Consider the following 23,049-nt stretch of genomic DNA (forward strand, 5'->3'; position numbering starts at 1 on the left):
TTTGGTTCAGTTTCATGCAAATACTTGATGCCGTTAAGGATTGTATTTAATGACAAAAGCAGTTCTGAACTAGGAGGGTGATTTTTCTCTCTTGCAGCCCCTCACCCCACCCCTGGTGCTTTCAGAGGGCTGAAACTTTCTAGAGCAGATTTTTGGTGGTATAGAAGGGTGACTGGGGGAAGAAGGAAGAAAGACTTGTGCTTCTAGACACCTGTTGGCATAATGTTAGATTCAACCCAAGGATTAGAAACTTGGACTTTTTTTTTAATGAAAGTTTAGATTCTCAGGAAACTATCCTATACTCCATGACATTATTTTCCACCCCCACCTCACTGCTGAGCAATTGTACCATGTTAGTTATAATTGCAATGGTAAAACCATATTCTATTGAAACTAGTCTAAGAGTATACACGCTTTATTTTTAAAAGTATAAAATCTAAAGATTAGCATCACGTAGAGCATACATTTGTATGCAAAACAAAGTATTACTTTGATGCAGTCCAGCCAAAGTTTAAACACCCTGAAACCCCACTGATTTCAATGTTCAGTTCTTCCATTCATAGTTACAAACATTCAAAGAGCTTGACTTTGATTGGACTGAGCCATAGCAATACTTTATCTTGTGTGTTTATGCTACATTCCAGCTGTTACGATAAAGCAAAGCTTGTAAAAAATTTGTAAGAAACTACAAATTCTATTTTTTTATAAAATGATATAACTGAAAAAGAGTGGGCTTGTAAGTAAATAGGATTATCAGTTTTAAATCACACGATACACATTTGAGTAAAACTAGGAACAGAATATAAATAAGAAATCTTGAGCTATTTACACTAGGACAGAAACTATAGTGAAGTTGCTGCTATATAAAAAGAACTAGTGTCTCAGAAGTATTACCCATTGTGCATACATTTGCTTTAACACTAATGATTTTGAGTGCATTCATACACATGAAAGAAAGTTGTGTAAAGTCACTTGGAAGTAGGACAAGTCCGCATCACAGGAAGCCCTACTGGTAGAAAATACAAATGTAAAAAATATTAGTTCAGGGAACACTTATCTCCCTTTATCTTCAGAATTTAGTTCCTGGCTTCTTGCTCTTAGGAACAAGAAAGATGCTGCCATCTCTTGTTTGCTGCAGTGAGTAGTCATTGTACGAATAAGGCTTGCCGTCTTCATCCCGGAGCATGCTGAAGACTTCAAGGTACAGGGTGCTCAACTGTTTTTTCAGCACACGGAGGCTTTTATCATTCTCCGCTTTCTCTTTAAGGAGCTTCTCTCGCTCGTCTTTAAGATAGCCCAAATCGTGTTCCAATTCTGTTATGTTTTCCAGTTTTCGTTTCCGGCAATTTTGCGCAGCCACTTTGTTCTTGCCTCGTCTTCGTATGTCACGAATGAGAGTAAGCTGGGCCTCGCTGAACTGCTCCTTAGACATCATTTCATTGAAGTCATCCACAGGGAGGTTAATGATCTTATCGACAGGGAAAGGGATGTGCAGAGCTTTTGCTCTAAGCTCATCTCTAGTGAAATGAGCTTCAAGTTGATTGTAGGATTTATCTTTCATAAATGGAGCTTCTGCATGGCCGGGGTTGGCAGGCACTTCTTTTTTGGGTGCACTTGGTAGCTTTGGAGTGGAGCATGGGGTATTCTGAGCTAGGGATGGAGAGAGTGGATCATGCATCTGAAATGAATGCATCTGACCACTGCTGTGTTGCACACTTCCAGGAGCACTATCCACCTCTTCCATTTCGGAATCACTATATCCAAAGCCTGTATCCCTGTAGAGAGAATGCACTGGAGATGTAATGCTGGGACTTGTATTCAGTGAGATGCCGGAGTCCGAATCATTGCATTCTGGGCCATTCCTTGCAAGGTCGTGGTTAAAGGCTTTGCACTGAGCAAACTCAGAGAGATCAATTGGGTCATTTAAAAAGCCAGCAAGTGCCTGATCCACATAATTTGGTGGTGGAGTAGATGCGCTGCTGCTCATTTTCACATCAATAAAGGTGCAGTAGAAATCCTCGCAAAAATCAGTGCTTGTGGGTGATGAGTTATTTTGGCTAGGATCTTCCGGCAGTAAAATGCTGGAGCAGGAAGGCTCCAAAGGGTCCAGAAACACTGCACTGCTATTACCAATTTCTTTCTCCATAGCAGGTAATGAATTGTAGAAAACAAAATTAATGGGTGCTTCCGCTGCTGTGTTTGCTGAGCATGTGTTTGTGGTTACTTCAGCCAGGTTGTCATTTTGAATGTTAAGACACTGTAAAAGAAATAATTACAAAGGGGTTCAGCAATAATGTACACATTGTGAGTTACAGAGTGGAAAGCGGCACTGTAGCTGCTGCAACAACTCCCATTCCCACCTCCCTGGCACTGTGGTGCAGCCACGGACAGCCCAGAGGTTCACATTTAGCCAGCAAATATTCTATATTTGTCCTTTTCTGTGGTGCCAAGCTATTAAGGATATCATTTGAAATGTGAGCTTTTTTGGCCATCCACGAGCAGGCTCCTGGTCCTCTCACAGTTGTACACCTTTGCAAAGGTATGCAGTACAAATTTTACACCAATCTCCTCCCTGATCCATGCACCTCCAGTGCTTTGAAGACAGTACTGAAGTCTGGCACTGTGCATGTTCTCAGAGTCTCAACTTTTCTTGGTGCCTCCCAGGCTTTTTTGCCCCTCCTGATTTTTAAACATTTTTACTGAAAGGCAGGCAGGTGGGAAAGCAAGGTGTTGTCTTCCAGCACCATTAATATTTGGACTGCAAAGTGTACTGTGTTTTCGGCAAAACTCTTAGTATCTCTGATTTACCTTCAGAGAAATTGTTATATGCCAACTACAAGACAGTCATTTGGTTAGCGTCTCTGTGACATCCTTGAAGTTCCAGATGTGCCTACCATCTGGAATTGCTAATATCTGTGCAGCCCAAGCAGGAAGGAAGGGTAGTAGTGAAAAGCATGCAGGCAACTATTTCCCCCAACCTTCTTAATTGCAATGAAGAGGATGTGAATAATTAGGGTGGGAGGGAATTATGTGGGGCCTCTTTGGTGATGAGACTCTGACTACTAATAAGGATGCCTGAAACTTGGGAAGCATTCATGGCAGCTGCCTGTATTTTTTAGTCACCTTCATTTTAATAAACAAGTTGCCTAAATCACCAAATTTTGCAGTGCAGTTAAATTCAGGCATTTGAGCCTTTTCAAAGCTGAATGCAGTTCATGACAATTTTAGTACAACAGAAACATCTGCCTAGGCCTTTGGTGGAATTGAATGCACTAAGACAATGTGTATGAGCCCTGCAAAGGAAGTTGTTGGCAATCCAGATGTCTTTCCTCAAGGAAGCATTTCTGTTTGAGGAATTTGCATTTTGTCTGCATTTAAGATGAAGTATTTTCCCCCTGGAAAAACTGCTTTTCCTAGCTACAGTGCTCCTTGCTAGTAGAAGCCCGTGGAAGATTATTGTTCCTATCGAATGCACACTTAAGGCACCGCCTGCTGGTGAACAGCAACACTCCAACTTTGGTGCCATTTGAATTTTTCTTTAAAATTTATTTTCAGCCTTTAAAAAACTAATGTCCTTGGTATCCTGCAGTTCCTGCAGCTTTGGCATACTCAAGTGTATACTGGCTTTTTTGTGGCTGCTTTTAAAAAAAGCAGCAAGCATGCTCTTCCCTAGGCATTCCCCAACATTTCATGATCTGAGGAAAATGAATGAAGGGCAGAGGAAAGTTTCCAGAAGGAGCTCAGCTCTGCTTATCAAAAGATCCACGGAAGTGACAGCACAGCAGCTATATTTTGGCAGAAGTGCCATCCATTACACTGGGACTGACTCTTGTAAGTTCTCTCTGATGTACAGAATGGGGTTAAAACACAATGAAATTCAGAGTCATGTGATGGAAGTGATCTCTGCCTCCTCCAGAGAAGACCCTCCAGCCCCTTGAAATGCTATGCAGAAGGCCAGCTGACAGTGCAGAATAAGGTCTAGGGAATCCCTGAAAATTGGGCAGAGACATTTGCCATGAGCAAAGCCATTCATCCACAGAAAGCAGATCTGGAACCTGCTCCAGGGCTCTGGTCCTATACATGCACATAGTTGTCTGGAACTAAGCCCCACGGATTCCAGTGGGCCTGTCTGAGAAAACAGTCTTCCTGGATTTCTGTTCAGCCCCTCAGAAATGTATTTACCACTGAGAGTACACGTTTTGGCAAAATAAGTGACTCCTCTTACCTGATTTGCTTATACATAAGAAAAAACAAATTAGCAGTGCTATCATACAGAAGAGTTCAGAACCAACTTCTGGGCTGGAAGTTGTGGGCCTTTTCCTGTCTAACTAGGCATCGGATCATGCCACTGTAGTTTGCCCTGAGTGTTTGCGTGCGAAGCACCCTTGTTTGGAAGCAAGTCCTACCAACCAAAGTGGAATTTGCTTCTAAATGGAACATTCATCAGACCTGGCTGAAAGACAGAACACTACACTGAACAAACATTTCTCTCCGTGTTGTATTATTGATCAGTGATCTCATAGCTGTTTGCAAATTTTCATCCTCTTGCTTCACTCTTGTAAAATCAAGTATAACTTTTCGAAACACTACCGTTGAGAAAGGAGGAGGGTCGTCTCTTGGGAATATAGAAATGTCAAATTCTGGATTGTTCCCCTACAAACACACGAAGGGGTTTTTTTAAAAACAGTTGTCCAAAAATACATTCCAGCCCTGACTGCAAACACTACCTGTAGTTCTGGAATAGACAGCAGTTCTTCCCACACTTGTTCTATGTCTTGTGTACTCTCAGCATCAGCAGCTGTTAACTCTGGAAGGGTAGCCTGAAGGATGCACGGATCAAGGGGCTGCATCTGAGTAGAATCAACAAAGACTTGATTGGTTTCTGAAGGTGCTGCTTGCTGGAATTCAACAGAGGAGGCCTGCAATATAAGGAAAATCTCTTGTCAGCGATGCATGAAACCTGCTGGTTCTTACATCATGGCTAGCTTGGAAAGAAGTGCTTCCAAAACAGTCAATGCATGCAAAGGAGGCCTCGAGTACGAAGAAAGTTACTGTGGGCAATATCCTGGTGTTGCCAGCCCAACAGCAGCACTGAGCATGCCCAAGCTACTGCTTCTGAAATGGAGCAAATCCATCAAGCAGAAACTCCTCTGAGCGAGCCTATTCCAGAAACAGACTATTTCTTGTTGCACAAATGTTATTTCTTGTTGCACTACTCTGGTTGTTCCCACTAGTGCAACAGGTTGGCTAGTGCCCCATAAAAAAGACAATGGGGGTTTATTTTATAAGGCCCAGAGGGGCCTTAAAGCCATTAGATTTGCAATGCAGCCACTACTTGCCTCAGTATCATCTACAAATGAGAATGTTTCTGCCAGAATCTGCATACAGTCCTCAAACAGGTCATCTGCATCTTGCTTGGGAATGTGTACACTCTGTAAATGAGAGAGAAAAGTTCAGCAACTCTTTCCAGGAGTTAGAAAGGCTGCTAATTCAGATAACCAGAAATTATACCATCCTAATTTTCACCAATTTTAGAAAGATGTAGTTCACTGTGAACAAAAGTTTGTCTGTGTTTTTAGAATTTTTACCTGTGAATAATTAGAAGATATTCTAGTATTTTCTGATTCAATGGTCTGAGCAGGCCGGACTGGAACAAATTCACCTGTTTCTTCATCCAGCTGCAACTGAGCTAGAAAATTTTTTTCTTTCTCTTTCTGAAGTTGTTCTTGCCTCTCTCTTTCAAGTTTTTTCTGTTTCTCAAGCTCATAATCCTTCTTTCTTTGGCAAAAATCAAACACTTCACGGCTTGCCCCGAGATCGATATCCTGTCTCCAAAGAATGTCAATCAAGTTCATATCCTATGTGGGGGACAAAAAAAAAAAAAAAAATAAGACTATTTTCTAAATTCAAACATCACTTAAAACAGCTGCCAGCTTATCTAACCTGAGTCACATGTCTCCTGGCCAGTGACATTGTAAGATTCGCTGTTAAAATCAACATGCAGCTCTGGATGTGCTCTGTACCCTGCTGGTATGAAATTAATTTATTGACCTCAAAAATGTTACAACATGATACCGAGCAGCTAGTGATTAAGGAAAGCTTACTAGGGTTGCAGGTTCTGTGCACACTAATTGGTGAGTAATCCCATTGACATAGATAGGATTTTGCATGGCCATAATCCTAAACACATCTGCTAAAGAGAGTTACATTACACTTAATGCTTATGAGCAAGCATGAATAGGATCAGGTTGCTGAAGTTGTAAATATATATTATAGATTCCAAGCACTATACCAGCACTGCACCAATTAACACTAATACAGTTTTTTAAATGTGGTAATACAATTCTGTTAGAGACTCAGAACACTTTTAGTGAAGTATAAACATATTAGTAAATGTCACACACTTTTCTAACTCAGTTTAAGTTACAGCCATTAAGTTAGAATTATGGAGCAGCTAACTTTGGGATCTGATATTGTTAGTCAAAGTTTAAATAAATAAATTTCTGAAAAGTATTCACAGATTACCTCAGGACTGGCTGATAACTAATTTTAACTTGAAAACTTGTTTACTGTTCTGTGACACTTTGCTCAGTTCTAAATGAGAGTAAACACCATCATATGACCTAAAGTAGATCCACTGAACACTTTAGTTGTAGCTAGCAAGTACATTTCAAGTATTGGGTATAATCAAGAATTTGATTGGATTTTATTCATCAGACTGGATTTTTATTTTTCTCTAACCAATGAAACTGCTTCCGCTTTTCACTTCTTAGAGAACACTTTGTAAGTTTGTTGTAAAATTGAACAAGAGCAGCTTTTCCAAACTTTGGATAAATTGCCCTGTCATAAAAGTGAGCTACAACGTTATCTTTCCTTGCCTAGAATCAAAGGGGCATAGAAGTATAACAAGCCACTTTTTTTATAAAGAGCAAGTTGTTGTTGTTGTTATAACATTTCATTCAACCCAAAGGCCATGCTTTTGACATGTGGCAACTAAACTCACCTGGTGGTACAATCTGTATGCTTGGAATTAACAATAATTTCCCACTCTTAACTGGATTTGGTAACTCCACCAAACATAGTTGTTGCTTCTTGTCTCAGAATTTAAACTAATACATTAATTCTAGTGTTGTAGTACAAAACTATATGCAGTGACCCAAAGCATACCATCTACTTTTTAAAAGGATTTGAGCTACAATCCTGTACACCCTTACCTAGAAGTAAGTGCCACTGACAACAGTGGTACTTACTTCTGAGTAGACACATATAGGCTCGAATTGTTGATTTGCTATCAAGTATTAAATTGAATGACCCAAACTGGCAAGTCACCTATTGATGCCGACAATCCTAGATTAATTTTGTGCATGTATCAAAACAAGTAACTATTTGCATTTCTCTGATATTCACAAGTAAATGGTGACAAGAGGCAGGCACGGATCAGAAGAACACTGGTTTCCTCAGACATACATGCAGCATGCAGGTAGCCTCAGAAGGGCCTACTAAGACAGGATGCTTTTCTAATCCATTAGTCAGGCAGGCAGTTTGTAAGAGGCCTAATGAAATCATAATGAAAAACTGGGTTCGGTGGATTAAGACATGGGATGGGGAGGGGAGCTCAGAGCAGACATACATGAGCATGCCTACACGAGACCGACAACGTGAGCTTCTTGACTGGATCGAGATGTCCACCTTAACAGTTTAGAACTCTGCTTGTCAGTTTCAGTGCCAAAGTATGGCGGAGCTTCAGCTCTTCTAGTCCTGACAATGGTAAAAATCCTATTCAGATGGCTTCTGGCATTCAACAGAAGCATTTTACTTCCTTGATGTACACAAGATACATCGTTCACCCAATATCTTTCATTCAGGAGTGCCAACATCCTGCTTTTCTGGCTTGCCCATAAGCCTCTCGGTACTTCCAGGTGGATTCCGTTGGGACAAGAATGCCAGCCTAGACAACCAAAGAGCTGTTTTTTGCATGTACCTTGTTCATATTTATTTATTTCTAATTAAAGTATATTTAAACCCTCTTGAACAAGCTGCTGAATTTCAATGTAACAGGCAGCAAAGAAGGAGCTGAAACTGTTATGATGACTGCCCACAATAAGGGCTTGGTCCCTCCAGATTCATATGGTGAAATGAACTAATTAAGTCTGGCAGTAATTGAAGATACTGCAATACAGCAGGGCTTCATTAAGGGCCAGTAGTTTACCAGCTGCTCACCCTCTTCAGCTGATTGGAAATGGCTTCTTTTGTCTCTGAGCATTTTGCAACATGTTCTGGCTAAAGCGGCAGGATCTGGATTTTAGATTCCATCCCTCAATTACTCATTTTCAGGGTGCCATTACAACAGGCTTTGCTACTACATCTACCCAAGCGAGATTCCACACTTGAGTGTCTCGTCTTCATCCTCAGTGTGCTGGACCACTGAGCTTCAGTTCTGAACCACAATCCAAATTAACAGTCACAAAAAAAATGAAAGAATGTCAATCAAGAAGTAGCAGGGTTTAACAGGCATACCTACTGTGGCAGAAAATTATAAGCACCACATGGTTGGCACAAATATTATTCAGCCTGTCCAGTGTGGTGAAAGAAATAGCAAAGTCAAATATACAAAATGAGTTTTAAACCCTAAAGTCTCAATATCATGACCTAACAACTTTTTATGATTGACTGGAAGGTATATATGATAGCCTGCAGACCTGCAGACCATTTCATGGGGGGGTGGGGGGAAATGCTTCTTTCCCTTTGAAAAGTGGTTAATAAGTCAAATTCCAAGTAGATTTTCTACAAATATGAATTCCTTAGGAATTTTAAAACATTAACATTTGTTTCAGTTGCAAGTCCATATTAATGTCAAAGCGAAGACTGAACGTGTTGATAATAAATAGTACAAAACACATGCCACATGTCTCTCTTTTCAGGAAACCACTTACAATGTCCTTGAGAACAATTTACTGCTAATAAATGTGTAATGGCTTATTTATCATGTGACTTGTTCCAAAGAAGTCTTTTGTTCTCTTTTTCATTTCGCAAGTTCCCACATTATGTCAGAGGAAATAGCTGTATGGACAGATACAAGGAAGGGGAATGCCCAAGGAAAAGCTGTACAGAAACTGCAGAATGTGAGCAATTTGACCAAGAGAGTTTTTCACTGACATACGGTTCTCATAATTCAGGAACAGGCCCCATGCCGGACTCGCAACTGCCCAACCAACACTAGAAGTAAAAGTGTAAGTTAACTCAGGGTGCAACCCTGTTGCCCCCATCCTAGACAACCACCAAGCTTGCAGACTTACATCTTAATAAGAGGCCATCCTGGCTGTCTAAAGCAAGCTCTGGGAAGAGGGAGGAAAGGCAGCTGGGACAAAAGTAGGCCTCAAAATTGTAGGCCTGCTTTCTGCTCCCTCACACACTCCCTTCCCTCCCTGAGGCACACTTCCAGCCCTGTGAGGGGGAGGAGCGGGACTTGTCACCGAGATTGGAGGGCTCCGTGCTGGGCTCCAAAGGCCCTGTGAATGGTGGTTCTGGGAGGCCATGGGGTTCTGTCCTACCCTCATAATGTGTCATGTCTTAACTGCAGCCTCAGAAATGCTTAATTCTAATTTCTAATGTTTTCATCTTGCCCTTCTTCCAAGGAGTTGAGGGTGGTCCACATGTTGTATTTGCAGCAACCCTGTGAGGTATGCTTGGCCATAGAAAAATGACTAGCCAAGATATTTCGGTGAGTTTCATGACCAAGCTGGGATGTGAAGCAAAACCTTTTCCAAATTGTAGTCCAATATACTAACCATGATAACACTGGTGCTCCTTAATAATGTGTGCAGTCAGGGATGACATCAAGGTGTAGGTATGGCTGAACACCTACCAAAAATCCACAGCCCCCCACATCATCAGGGACTTCCTCCTCCACTTCACCAGTGCAACCTGCTTCTTCTCCATTCTCCTACTCTGATCCAGACAGGGTGATAGTGAGAAGAAAGGGCAGCAGATGCCACCACCTACTTGCCCCCTGGCTTTCCCTGCCTGTCCAGTAAGCACATGGTAGCCACAATGAGGAAGAGGATGAAGAACAAGAGTAGCTCATGGCCATGGTGGTAAGGAAGTAAAGCCAATCATGGAGTTGTCCCACTGAGGATGCCTTGCCCAGGGAACCTCCAAAACCTGGAGTGTTCTTAGATGCTTGCCTTCAAAAGCATATATATCAATGTGTCTAGGACAACTTTCACTAAGCCCCATCCGATATGGTAGAAAACACCAGTATTTACAAAGGCAAGAAGACCTAATTTGTCTTAGGTTTCAGCCCCAGAATCTGTTCTCAGCAACAGAGCTGTGTCCCAGAATTTGTGCAACAGCAACAAAAGGCTGGCTCCAAACTTGCGCTTCCATGGAAAGACAGGACCCATATCAGCAAAGGGTGCCTACTGGGAAATGGAGGAGCCAATTATCCAGGCAGCCCCCCTCATGCCACCTGCTGTAATATTTTAGATTGTCCCACTCCTATGCCGCAGTTAGAAGGGGAAAGGGTGCTGCAGAGGAGAGAAGGAGTGTGCAAAAGTAGTCTCCCCTTCTTCTGATACTGTGATTATCACATTAGTGGAACACTGCTCAGAGTAAATTCAGATCCAATGCAAAGAAAATCCCCCATGGCCCATAATGCGAACCCCCAGGGGATGGGCTGGATCATGCAGAGCCAGCTGTACTAACAAACCATGGATTCTTGCTCATGGACAACTTTCTGAGTTTGTGGTTGGGTTGTAAATTCTCTGTTGTTACATCAGAACCCAGAACCATGCATTCTCTCACCAGATTACAGTGCTGGAAGATGAGTGGTCTAAAATTTGGGCCACTCTTCATGTCAGTACTACAGTGCAGCAAAGGGATTTAGCATACAGAAAAAGGGCAGGTAAGGGAGGAGGAAAGCAAACCACCTGAGGACCATTTGTTTGTATGGGAACTCTGGAGAGGGCAACTAACCGAAGAGTAAATAAACCATGATCTAGCATTACATGTGAACAAGGTCATAGTGTGCCTTTGCCTCTGCACTGAAAAGGTAACTGTCCTCGCATGTTCAATAATTAAGGAACAGAGCTGCCTGGGCAAATGCAATGGCTTCCCAGCAGGCTTGGTGGGTGAACCCCTCGCTTTAGAAATTAAATGCTGACTGGCATTTGGTGTTTTACTCATTTACTGATATGCTTTTCCAGAGTCTGTTCCAAGCCACATTGCTAGCTTAGTCTGGACTTATAAAAGGCAGTTTTAATAAGATAAACATAAATGTTAAACAATTCACATTAAGCCGCCATCTGGACCCCAACGGAAAATTTCATGTTTTTAGATTTACATATCAGCATTTGCCATCTGGGTAGTCAGTTATACATTTTATGTGAAACTCTCTGCGTGCATTGTAAAGTTTGACTATTAACTCTTATTGCTCTTTAGCAAACATATTTGCATTAGGATAAACAAAGGAGTAAAGCCACAACCCCATATTTACAATTTTATATTAGGTGTATAACAAAAGCTTTCTGTGGTCCAAATGTTTTAAATCCCTGCCAGGAGGCTTTAAAAAATTAATTAATTATAGAGTAGACAATCTTTACAGGGAAGCAGGTAATAAAATTCAGGAAAGGGGAGAGAATAAGCTCCTTCAAACAGCTTGCCGCCAACCTTCTTGCTCACATGCTTACTATGCGGTGTGAAGTCCTGCCGGTGTGTCAGTGTCAGTAAACCAAGCCACCCTAACTGGGGAAGAAACTATTTCAAATCTCAAATAAAGAAGGTTCAAGCTCTGAAGGAAAGCATGGAGGGTCTTCTTGGGCTGAGTAGACTATTCCCTCAACATTAACTATTTGGACACTGACTCCAAGGTACAAAGCATAGGTACAGACACAGAGAAAAGGCACAGAGCCAAATCAGAAGACTTCCTCACTATTTTTAGCAAAAAGAAAACTGAGATCTAGAGGCATCAGACCGGGTGTGTGGTTCTGGTCATTCCCTGGATTTGGGTAGTCATTTTGCCTCAGTTCTTCAGCAAAATGGTGGCTCCTTTCCTTTAATTCTCTTCCTGTTCTTTCTCCTGTTGCTGACCGAGAGCCAACACAGTCCCAAGTTTCATGGCCACAGCCATTCGGAAATGGTGCAGACAAAAGTCTCCTGGATAAAGACAGCCCAGGCTGCCATCTCCCAACCTGAGACAGCGTGGCCACCTCTGCTTTGGGTTTTAGCCATGGCTGCTGCTGGCACACATCAACCCCAAAAGAATTTTCAACCCAGCCTGTGGACTGAAAAATGTTCCTGAGCCCTGCCATACAAACTTCCTTGGGAGTCAGGCCCATTGGCTACATTCTGTATTACTAAACCTATCAAAGCCTTCCCCTTCATAATGGAGTAGTATAGAACCATACTTAGGCAGCTGCACTAGCCTTTGACAAGTTGCAATAGGAGAATCCAAAAGAATCAACATGAACTACCAGGTTTGCTTGACTGAGGATTAGCACAGTCTGGAAGTGCCCACAGAAGGGGAAAAGACTGTCTGCAAACCTTCCCATGCAGTCCTGGATTGGATGGGCTGCAACTCAGTGGCAGAGAACTTGCTTGGTACTTGGAAGGCCCCAGGTTCAATCCCCAGCTACTCCAGTAGGGCTAGAAAGGAATCCTGTCCAAAACCCTGTTGCTGGCAGTGTTGGTAACTAGATGGACCTAAGTAAAAGGCAACTTCCTAGATTGCTAGTCCTGCATCAGTTAGGAATAAAAGCTCAGATATGCAAAAATGAAAAAGCAGAGCCACCAGCAGTAACTTTGTATTTTAATAAATATCCTCTTACTCTTCTGTTCTATTTATCACAACAGGCCTACAGCTGTTAGCTTCACCCCAGTTATATCATATTCCTTAAGTGGTTTTTAGCTCACAATAATCAATACATCTCATCACAAATGAGATGCTTATTTTCTCTTAAGAAGGTTATGCATCTTTGCCACCACATAAGGATTATCCAACAGCCTTGAGTGCATCAGTAAAAAAAGAAATGTAGATGCATGCTCCAAGAATTTTATCTCAAATCTGTTCTGAGAATTTGGAGAGGGTGGGGGGAAGGTTATAACTAGACGGCATAATTTTCATCTGGTTCGAGTGCTTCCATAAAACATTTAAGAAAGTAAGATCTTTTCCCACTAAAAAACAGCTTTTAGAAGTTTCAAGGTTGTTTTTATTGTACCAGGCTTACCTCTTCTGCAAACAGTTATTAATCAATTTAGAATGAAAAGTCTAAAAACATGAACACTTTATCATGACAATAAATTTTCTACCCAATACCTGAGATCTTTCCAAGCTCCTGTTTATCAAAATGCAGGACTCCATTCTTTACTCCAGTGAAGAAATGCAACATTTCATGAGAGTAGTTCAGTTCTATCACAGCAAAGACTTAATACAAGTTGCCACGCACAGCAGACTTGTGCAGAAAGCATTCTGCTCCCTGCCCCCAGATGTTATTGCTGCCGTCAGCAACACAGAAAGGGCAAGTCATCTTTCCGTTTTCCAGTCCTACTTGCTGGCGCTGGCACTGCCACTGAAAGACTTTGGCCTGGCAAGAGCTAATAGAGGGGCCAAATCTCCCAAATGTACATGAAGAAGCATCTTGGATATGACTTCATGGCATTGCTCCATCAGCAGAGGAGAAATCATAGGTGGAATGGATCTCCCCTTCCTGCCACGACTCTCCAGATATTTGGGGGACACTACAGAGCAGATCTGGGGGAGCTGCAGGATGGAGGGCAGACAGAAAAGACCCATCACATGAGTGGGAGTCCTGTTGCTTGAGTGGAGTTACTCTATTGTGACACTGGATCCAAGACTGTTTGCTACGGTTTTGCACTGAATTGTCCTGTTTCATGCAAAGATAATTTTGTTAACAACTTTGAGTGTGCCAACAGAATAGCGAGATATAAATTCAGCAAATACATACATACAACTCATGCATGCATAGTGAACTTGTCAGCTCTGGTCTTAGTGCTCTCAGCGTGAGATTAGTTTATGATTTAGAAGTCGTAAATTACATCATCTGTAACTTAGGTTGATTTCATACTTTTCTATTGCTACCATCAATAAACAAGAAAAGATAGCATACCATCAGGATTTGAAATACTTTGAATATGTTCGTAGCACACTGAACTTCTGCTGTCATCCCACAGGTACAAATGCATTGGAATCACATCCCATTTCAAAAATTGCATTTGGATCTAACATACTGGCATTCAACAAAGTTTTCAAAATAAAGAGCCCATGTAATGATAATTTCCAGTCATTAAGTCCAGAATATAGTAAGCCTATCAGAGGACCAAAAGTGCAAATAGTTGTTGAAAGTAATTTAAAATAAGAGATGTGTTGTACATTATATTTGTTGATACTCTGAATTTGAATACATAGTGTTAGATACAGACTTAGTCATGCCTAGGGCAGATGCAATGAAAGAGGCTTCACGGATTAACTTCACGGATTAAGTCTCACTGATCAATATCCAGCAATGCCACTCCACTTACGGCTTGATATACCATTCTATAAGTGACTTGGAGCAGCACTGCATGCCTGGCTTCCCTCGAAGATCAGTTCTGTTACTTAAGGTAGCTGGACCTGACAAGCATACATGGAGTGACAGTGTTGGATGCTGTCTAATGGGGCTTCCCTTCCCCAAATCAGACCTCTAAGGGCTCTGCTAGTAGAAGGTGTTCCTGCCCAATCTGCTGGGATCCTTCCGGCACCAACACAACCCCCATTTAGCAGGGTCCTTGATCCTAGGTGTAGTGCTTTCAGGAAGTTGGTCAAACTCCCACGCAGAGGACAGGATAGTCCACTTCCACCAATTCAATTGCTTGCGCCTAAATCTTGATTCAACCCCTGATCCTTTATTCTGGGTACTATCCCTCCATTCTCTAAAGATGCAATTACTAGAATGATATAACATCATTTTAAGAAATGGTTGCAGGAAGCCCATTTATAAGCCTAGAACAGGAGAAGAACTTTAGGTGTTTGTTGGTACTTTAACCTGTGTCTAAAAAAATATTTAGACTGTCCTAAATTGGTCTGTCCAGGGTACGGACAGTCATACATATGGGGTTTTATGCCAACTGCATTTGGATATCATGTTAAACCATGCTTTATGCCCCACTAACTCTGACTTGCTTGTCGCTATATTAGGACATTCTGCTAAACCACAGTTTACAATGACGTGAAAGGGCCTAGGCAAGTCTCCAGCTAGTGCAATCCTGTTCCCCTTTCCTCTTGCAGTTCAGCAACAACAAGTGAAGAGACTTTTGCTTTAACATAGCTTGTTGTATGGCCTGAACTGACCAACTGTGCTAAATGCAGAACAAGCCAAGTTGAAATGATGTTTTCAGCTTCTGTGAAGTATTAATTATGGACTTTTTTGTTCAGTGATGCCCTTCATGAATGCCTCAGGTTAGCCTCTTCCTGGTTTATGAAATTATTGTCTTATCCAAATCAAGAAAATCCCAGAATTCTATCAGGCCTCGAGCACAGATTGTAGGTAAGCACTATCTTCAGGATTTTTTTAAAGCAAGCCTTACTAGACTCAGTTCCAACAAAACCAAACCACTAGACCAGCATGATAATACCCATCATGTATAATCTTAGTTCCCCTTTGGTACTTATGGGTAACATAGCCAATGCATTCATCCATTGCAAATCCACAATTCTAACCTGACAATTAAATTACTATTAAAATTGTTGAACTTTATCCTGTAAATGTCTTGGGGATTAAAAAGAAAAATGAAAAGTGGCAAGGAAAATATCCGAAATATTAAAAGTTAGAAAGGATAATTCTATGTTGTTCCTCATTTTTAGAAGCTGACAATAATCTGACATTATTACTGGGTGAGACAAGTCCTGCATGTTCAGTTTAGCTTTGGTTCTCGCTTACAACCAGCCATGTCCTTGATGCTCTCCTTAAAAGAGCAAAAACCTGAAAAACAAGTGTGACTAGAGGAAATTGTGGTTACTCCAAGGCAGCAATGGTGCTTTCATATCTTCTTCAACCCTTTAAAATTCTTATCTGTCTATAACCACACACACTGGACGGGCCCAGGCAGCAGCTTCTCATAAGCTAATTTAGGATACAATCCTATGCACGTTTAGACAGAGAAAGTTCTACAGCTCCCTGCACCCTTCCAGCCAACCATGCTGAGAACTGTGTGGCTTTTTCTGCCTAAGCATGCACAGGATTGCATCTTTTGTGTATAACAAGAGTTGCAATAAAAATAACTCCAAGACCTATCAAAGTGCACAGGGTGGACTTTTTTTTTTTTTTTTGCCAGAGTCCTTTTTTATTTTTTGGGCAGGGCTGCCCCATGGATTCCGCTAAATCCAAATGTCTCATTTGAACTAACAGCAAACATTTGCACAAAATGGAAACACTTCTTGTCTAGCTCAAGCCTACTGAATCAACCTTCCCAGTGCTGTGCAAATGCTCACTGCAGTTAAAGCAGGAACAAAGGACAGTGTGTTTGGGCTGGTGCCTCAATCTACTGAAAAGAATGAGGGAGGCCGTTCTAGTCAAGAGAAGTTCCCATCCGAGATCCTAGGAATAGAAGCATATAGGGCAACAACTGGATTCCAGGTTCATAAATTGAGATAATGGAACTCAGCTTTCCTTTTTTAAAAAATCCATTAAAAAACAATTTTAAACTTGTACACAATATTTATTAAAAGCAGGTTTCATCCTGCGATCTGTGTACTTTTCTCCTGTCAGACTTTGTTTCTTTTAAGGAAAACTGTGAAATAAATATTAAAACACAGGGGGAAATTATTAAAAGAGCTCCATTTTTTAAAAAAAGTTTTCAGTATTTTGACTGATCAATCTACGACTGCAATAAAATATTACTTAGAATTTCTGAATAAATTTCTGCACAAGAAATTAAAATAACTGGAGGAAACAAGCAAAAATGTATCTTTTAATTTATTTAACTACATGATTCATATACCACACTGTATCTAAGAAGATTTAAATGTTTAAAGTCAGATTAGGTAAATAAAACTGGTAAATCAGGGAAGGCTGATTTAAATTAAAATGTTCAATAGGCACAGAAACCACAACAACATTGCCATCCTCCTGCAGCCAAGAGGTAAAGAGTAAGCTAATACCTTGAAGACTCTTCTCTGGATTCTGGCAAGCTTTTCAGCAGGCCATGCAGACTCACCTGGAGCCACCAGGACATGGCTTCACAGCAAATAAAAACTAGGCAGCCTCAAGGTACTCTATTTTTTCCCTACTCATCTGACAGTATGGAAGATTATCTGGCTAGGCCTCTAAAATACCTCTATCTCAGAATACACATGAAACACAGCACCACGCCTTTCAAAGATCTGTAATATTTGCACAAATGTGAGCTCAAAATTTGGATTTTTTCTGATTATGTGGCCCAAATGCTGAGAGCTAGGACTAATTCTCATACGTTTTTTTAATCGAATGAAATGGGCTCTGAGTCACAAAGCATCTGCTAATATGCTTGTCATCAAGGTGCAACAAGGAGCATTCCCCTTGTTGTACCTTGTTGCATAGCTTCCCCTCTAGAAATCTGGAGTATTTTACACTTACTTAGAATTGTGGAGTTTGATGATCCCCCAGAGATAATTTTGTCCAACACCCTACTCAGTGCAGGCTCCATACGCAGGGTGTTGCAACACCATTCCTAACAGACCATCCAGCTTCTGCTGAAATGCTTCCAGTGACAAGAGAACCCACCACCTCCCAATCCAATCTATTCCACCACTGATCAGCTTTCACACTTGGGAAATTTCTCCGGGCCTGCTTTAAGGGGCTTACGGCCAGGGCCAGAGTATCTGATAGAACGCCTTCTCCCATATATACCTTCCCAACCCTTTAAGGTCAACGGCAGAGGTTCTCCTTCAGGAGCTGTCCCTCTGGGAAAGGGAGGGCTTTCTCTGCTGTGGTGCCCCCATTATGGAACCAGCTCCCCAGAGAGGTGTGCCTGGCACTGACACTCTACTTTTCGGCACCAGACTATTTCTTTGTCCATGTTTTAATGGCTACAATGGTTTACTTTTATATTTTAGAGTACGGTGACTGTTGTAGAATAATTACTTTTATGATTAAGGTATTTTGTTATTTTTATTTATTTTTGAGGTATTGATTTAATTTTGTTTTTGTAGTATTTAAGAATTTAATCATTTGAATTTAATTATTTTTATTTTATTTTATTGTGATGTCAAGCAGAGTTATGTGCGGCCACTGTTAATATGAGGACAAAAGGTGGGTAGGTTTGCAGCCAAGAGATTTTTAGACTTTAAAAAGGCCCTCTGTAATTATGTTTAATGTTTTATTGTTGTAATTGTTATATGGTGCAATAATGAATATCAATTTTAATAACGTTTTCTTGTAAATTGTTCTGGGAGCCATGTATAGCTGTTGAGCAGTATATAAAAGCAATAATAAATAAAATAAAACGCGGACAGGCTAACAAGTTCTGATATGGCTACTAGCAGAGTAAGACAGTCATGCTTTCTAGTGCTTCTTCATGGCTTTATCCTATGTAAAGTTGGGCACACCTTTGACCATCGACTTCAGTGTACACTTGGGCAGATCCAGCTTGGTAAGACTAGATTGAAATGTGCATTTCAGTCTAGTCTTTCAGTCCACTCCAAAGCAAACTCCGGTGCGGTCAAGATGATGTATTCTCAGGTGCCTACAGGAGGGGTGGGCAACCTTTTGAACTTGTGGGCACGCTCAGAAATGTAAGCAACCCTGCCAGGCAAAACCATGAACTGGCAGCACTGTGTGGGCATCGCTTGTTAAAGAGGATAAGTTCTCTGCACAGAGACATTCATGGGAAACGGAGACGGCAGCAGCGACAGGCTCCCAGTGAAGCAATCCCAGCTGTCAGTAAGAAAATAAAAGCAAATTTAAAAATAAAAATTGAGAGTAGCAGCATGTCTTGGTGGGCACCAAGGAAAATGTCTGGGAACTCACTGGTGCCTGTGTGTATCGTGTCGCCAACTCCACATACTGCCTTGCAAGCATTATACCTATTACTGTATTTTTGTTTTAACAGAGTGTGGACAAGCTACCAATAGATTTGGGAGGAAAAGGGGCCAGATAACTGTTACTAGTAAGGGTGGAGGACAAGGACATACGGGCCAAGCTCAGTCAGAACTCAGAAAGGAGTAAGCTGCATTGCGTGTTGTGCAGCCCTACTTTTGGATTCTGGCAATCTTTTTAGCATGTTTTCAAACTTGATTTAGAGTTTGTTTTAAAATGAGATGGTATAATCTGGCTCTGCGTACTAGAGGATTAAACTGCACGCTAAATACCTCAGAACTCTGAACAGCCGGGGTGAAATATTAGACCATGATGTGTGTTTATATCTTTTGTACAAGCCAATTTTTTTATCTCATTAAAACAAACATGCAGCGAAGCTATTAAGTTGAGCAATTCTGATTTTCTAGCCATTAGGGCCACAAAATCAGGTCTTCCAGGTTCCAAAAGCAGGGTTTTTTGCATGTACACACACAACTCTTGCCTGCCCCTTCTCTGTAATAAAATTGGTCAGTTGCATAAGCAGAAAAATTTCCAGAGACTGTTCATCTTGTTACACTTTTTAGCACTTCTAACCAACGTTTACACTTCTTGGTATACTTGTCTGTGCCGAGTCTGTATTTTCTTTCCCCCAGAGCAGGTTTTATTGAAAAAATGAAAAATAATTAGAATTCAGTCATTCCAAGTTTCCTAAGTGTGCTCTAAACTAAAGAAATGAGTTGCTTTGGAAAGGAATGTGCTAACTGGGGCCAAAACAAAGTTTAACTAGGTTGTTAATCTGTGGTCTACTTTTTCATTTTGGCTGAAATTCAAAACACTCCTACAGTAGATTAATGTTTAATCTGTGCCAACTGATTTCTGCCCAGAACTGTGCACCATTAAAGGCCTACCAATACATTGCATGCATATGCTGTGATAACCCATTTTCTTTAAGACAAGGACAGATTCTGAACAGAGAGAGGCAGAGAGTTGCTTAACCCTTCCCTTACCCGCTGCTTATTCCCCTGGGGCAGTTAACAAGGCCATGCTGTAACACTCAGTCCAGCAGCACAACATTCCCATAGAAGGAACAAGGAAGGAGGCGATCTTCATGGATCATGTCCTCCGGCTGCAGCCCCCCTCTGGAGGGTTAGGGGGATCTTCCTGAAAAGCAGGGGGGATGATGCTGGAAGCCACATGGGCATAAGGGCATTGGTTAAGGCTGCCTCCCCTCCACCTTTCTACTGGTGGAAGGAGCCTAAGGGTCTGCTAGCAGGCTAAGCAAGAGACACAGACTGCAATTATCTATGCTATGGTGAGATGTAGAAATAATTGTCACAATTTTAGAAGAAATAGTGTATTTGCATATATTTGCATATACAAATTTTATGCAAATAGGCACCTCTTCCACAAGTGGCCACTGGCTGCTGTTGGAAATGGCTCCTGCCTCTGCCTGGTCTCCTCTCTTCCAAGAACTCCCCATCTGGTTCTAAGTCGTCCCTTATCTAGGTCAGTTTTTCCCAACCTGGTTCCCTCTGCTATTTTGAGCTTCGGCTTCCATATGGCCAAGTAAGGAATGCTAGGAAATATACTCTAAAACATCTGGGGGCTCCAAGTTGGAGAATGGTAGCCAAAGTGATTGCAGGTGTCAGGTTGAAATGCTTATACTAAACAGAAAGCACAAGTTTTGCCATTAGCTCTAAGTGGAATATGCCCCCAATAACAGATGGCTACCAACTGAACTAGCAATATTTCAGATTATTTGCTATTATTTGAAACATAACTTTTAGATAAACAAAAAAAAAAACAATTTTGGAAGGTATGCAGTGTTTTGATTTAAATAATGGAATAATTTTAATTTCCTCTTTTCTGCTTTCTTCTCATAGCACAATATATTGATAGCATGATATATATTCTGACAGCACAAAGCAGCTCCATATTCTCGTGTCTAGAAAGAACTTCATATTGAAAGCATTACTTTACAATCACACTGCTGTAAGATGCAAAAATACTAAAGACCAATCTTTAAACACAGGAGTGATTCTAATTACAGGTTATAACCTCTAATTCCTTAACCTTGGTAATAAGTCTATCCTGACTTCTAGAACCGTATTCTGTAATCTAAAAGCAAAGTTGCTGCAGGGAGAAAAAGAACTGATTGCACAACTTCTTTCTGGCATTCAGTTCACCAAAGTTTGCACGCGAAGAACAAAAAAGGGCCGTTTTAGGGAAGCTATGACTGACAACTGCCACCTTTAAGTCTAAAATTTGATGGTGTGCCCAATTTTCTACACAATTAAGTAGCAGTGTGCTATGAACACCTGTGCCATTGTTCACATGTCAATCTTTTCAAATAATAAGAAAGGTGCACATAAACTTTTCAAATATATTCAAGAATTTACTCAGCCAGAAAAGTGGAAGCTGTAGCAGTCAAATCTTTCTGAGGTATCCTGGAAGCAAGCTCCATTAAAAAAAACAACACTGTAAGATCTTTTTGCACCAGGCACTGCCTGATCTAATATAGACCATGTAACATCTCCTCCATTCCATCTTACACTGCAGTTCTACGTCAATTAAAAAGATGCCTCCAATTAATCAGGGGAAAAGACTCTGTTTTAACAAAATATATGGCTTTCAATACAGGTGCTGATTAATAATTTTGAAAAGACTTTGGAGGGGCATCATCTTAAAAAATGAAGGAATGCCTCTTGTATGATGACACGTGTGCCTCATCTAAAAATAAAGTGTGCTTCCTGCTTCAAAAAGCGGTATTTTACCCATATGCCAATTCAATCAATTGATTATTCAGTCAAAACGAACAGATTAAATCCAGTGCCATGCAAGCAGAAATCTGCTTGTGCAACAAGACTTTCTCCCTCTCTCCTCCGTTTGCTGCCGTCTGTGCTGCCCAAAACTCTGCTCTGGAGAAGGTCACGGGGAGGAAACCATCCCCTCCCAGTCTCACTGACACCAAAAAATTCAACCCAATGTGATTATCTACTTACAATTTCTCCAATCAGGTTGCAGCCCTTGTTGCTGCTACTTCAGTGTTTCAGACTGAGCAGAGATTGAAATGCTGACTTGCCCAAAGCCACCACATGATACCAAAATCTCAGAGGTAACTCCTGGTGCTGAAGGACTTTCTATTATTATGGCTATGGGGAATTGCCACTGGTCCCTCTGCTCCACAAGGTTTGCCATTTTCATTTAGACCAGCTACACCAAAACCACAAATCCTAGGTCTTCTATCTAACTGGAAGACCACCAAGACAACACTGTGGCACCAGCCAAAGATCACACTATATGAGGTTATACTTGGTGTCACAGTTGACCAACCTCATCCCATGTTCAACAGCCCTTTTCCCACTGCCTGTGGCAACTGTTTCCTGGCTACTTGGCCATGGTGAACAGAATGTAGGATGATGAGACAGAAAGAACATGGCTGTTGTACCTTAAACACGGGTACAAAAGTGGTATTTTTAAGCAGGTAAAACATCCTTTGCCCTGTTTCTCTCCTCTGTACAACAGCTGCAGAAACAAGAATGGTGTCATCCTTTGCATCCGATCACCTTTGTGCATGCTTCAGCAGGTATCTTTCATGTGACTGAAGCAGTGGCATGCAAAATTATAAGGACAGGAAGGATGCCACAGTAAAATTTATTGATTGATTGATTGATTGATTGATTAAAACATTTCTATGCCGCCCCATTCGCCGAAGCCTCGGGGCGGCTCACAACATAAAATTAAAATATAACACATACAACAAATTAACAATATAAAATAATTCGCCCTGGCCAGATAAAATAAGCAAATAATATTAACAATTAAAATGACGTTTAAATAAAAAGGTCTTCGCCTGGCGCCGAAAAACAAATAATGACGGCACCAGGCGGACCTCTCTGGGGAGCGCATTCCATAGATTGGGCGCCACCACAGAGAAAGCCCTCCTCCGAGTACCTACCCTCCTAATTTCTTTCACGGAGGGGGGCTTTCTCTGCGGTGGCGC

At 41.3% G+C, this 23,049-nt stretch overlaps 1 protein-coding gene across 3 annotated transcripts in view; it reads right to left on the reverse strand.

The window, feature by feature from the left end:
- Positions 1-399: 399 nt before the first annotated feature.
- NFE2L2 (NFE2 like bZIP transcription factor 2) overlaps positions 400-23,049 on the reverse strand; it is a 27,458-nt gene continuing 4,808 nt past the window's right edge. Inside the window, exons 1-5 of one of the 3 annotated variants that reach the window (XM_044427109.1) lie at positions 13,313-13,504; positions 5,589-5,858; positions 5,340-5,432; positions 4,728-4,850; positions 400-2,257 (exon numbers count right to left, since the gene is read on the reverse strand). In XM_044427109.1, coding sequence (XP_044283044.1) covers positions 1,070-2,257; positions 4,728-4,850; positions 5,340-5,432; positions 5,589-5,858; positions 13,313-13,357 — 1,719 coding nt within the window. In that variant the 5' untranslated portion in view covers positions 13,358-13,504 and the 3' untranslated portion in view covers positions 400-1,069. Of the gene's footprint in view, positions 2,258-4,727; positions 4,920-5,339; positions 5,433-5,588; positions 5,859-13,312; positions 13,505-23,049 lie in introns of those variants that run through there. The other 2 variants (XM_044427107.1, XM_044427108.1) reach the window with 2 other exon arrangements.

The sequence above is a fragment of the Varanus komodoensis genome, unplaced genomic scaffold (assembly GCF_004798865.1).
Source record: "Varanus komodoensis strain SLA01 unplaced genomic scaffold, ASM479886v1 scaffold18_1, whole genome shotgun sequence".
NCBI classification, from domain to species: Eukaryota; Metazoa; Chordata; class Lepidosauria; order Squamata; family Varanidae; genus Varanus; species Varanus komodoensis.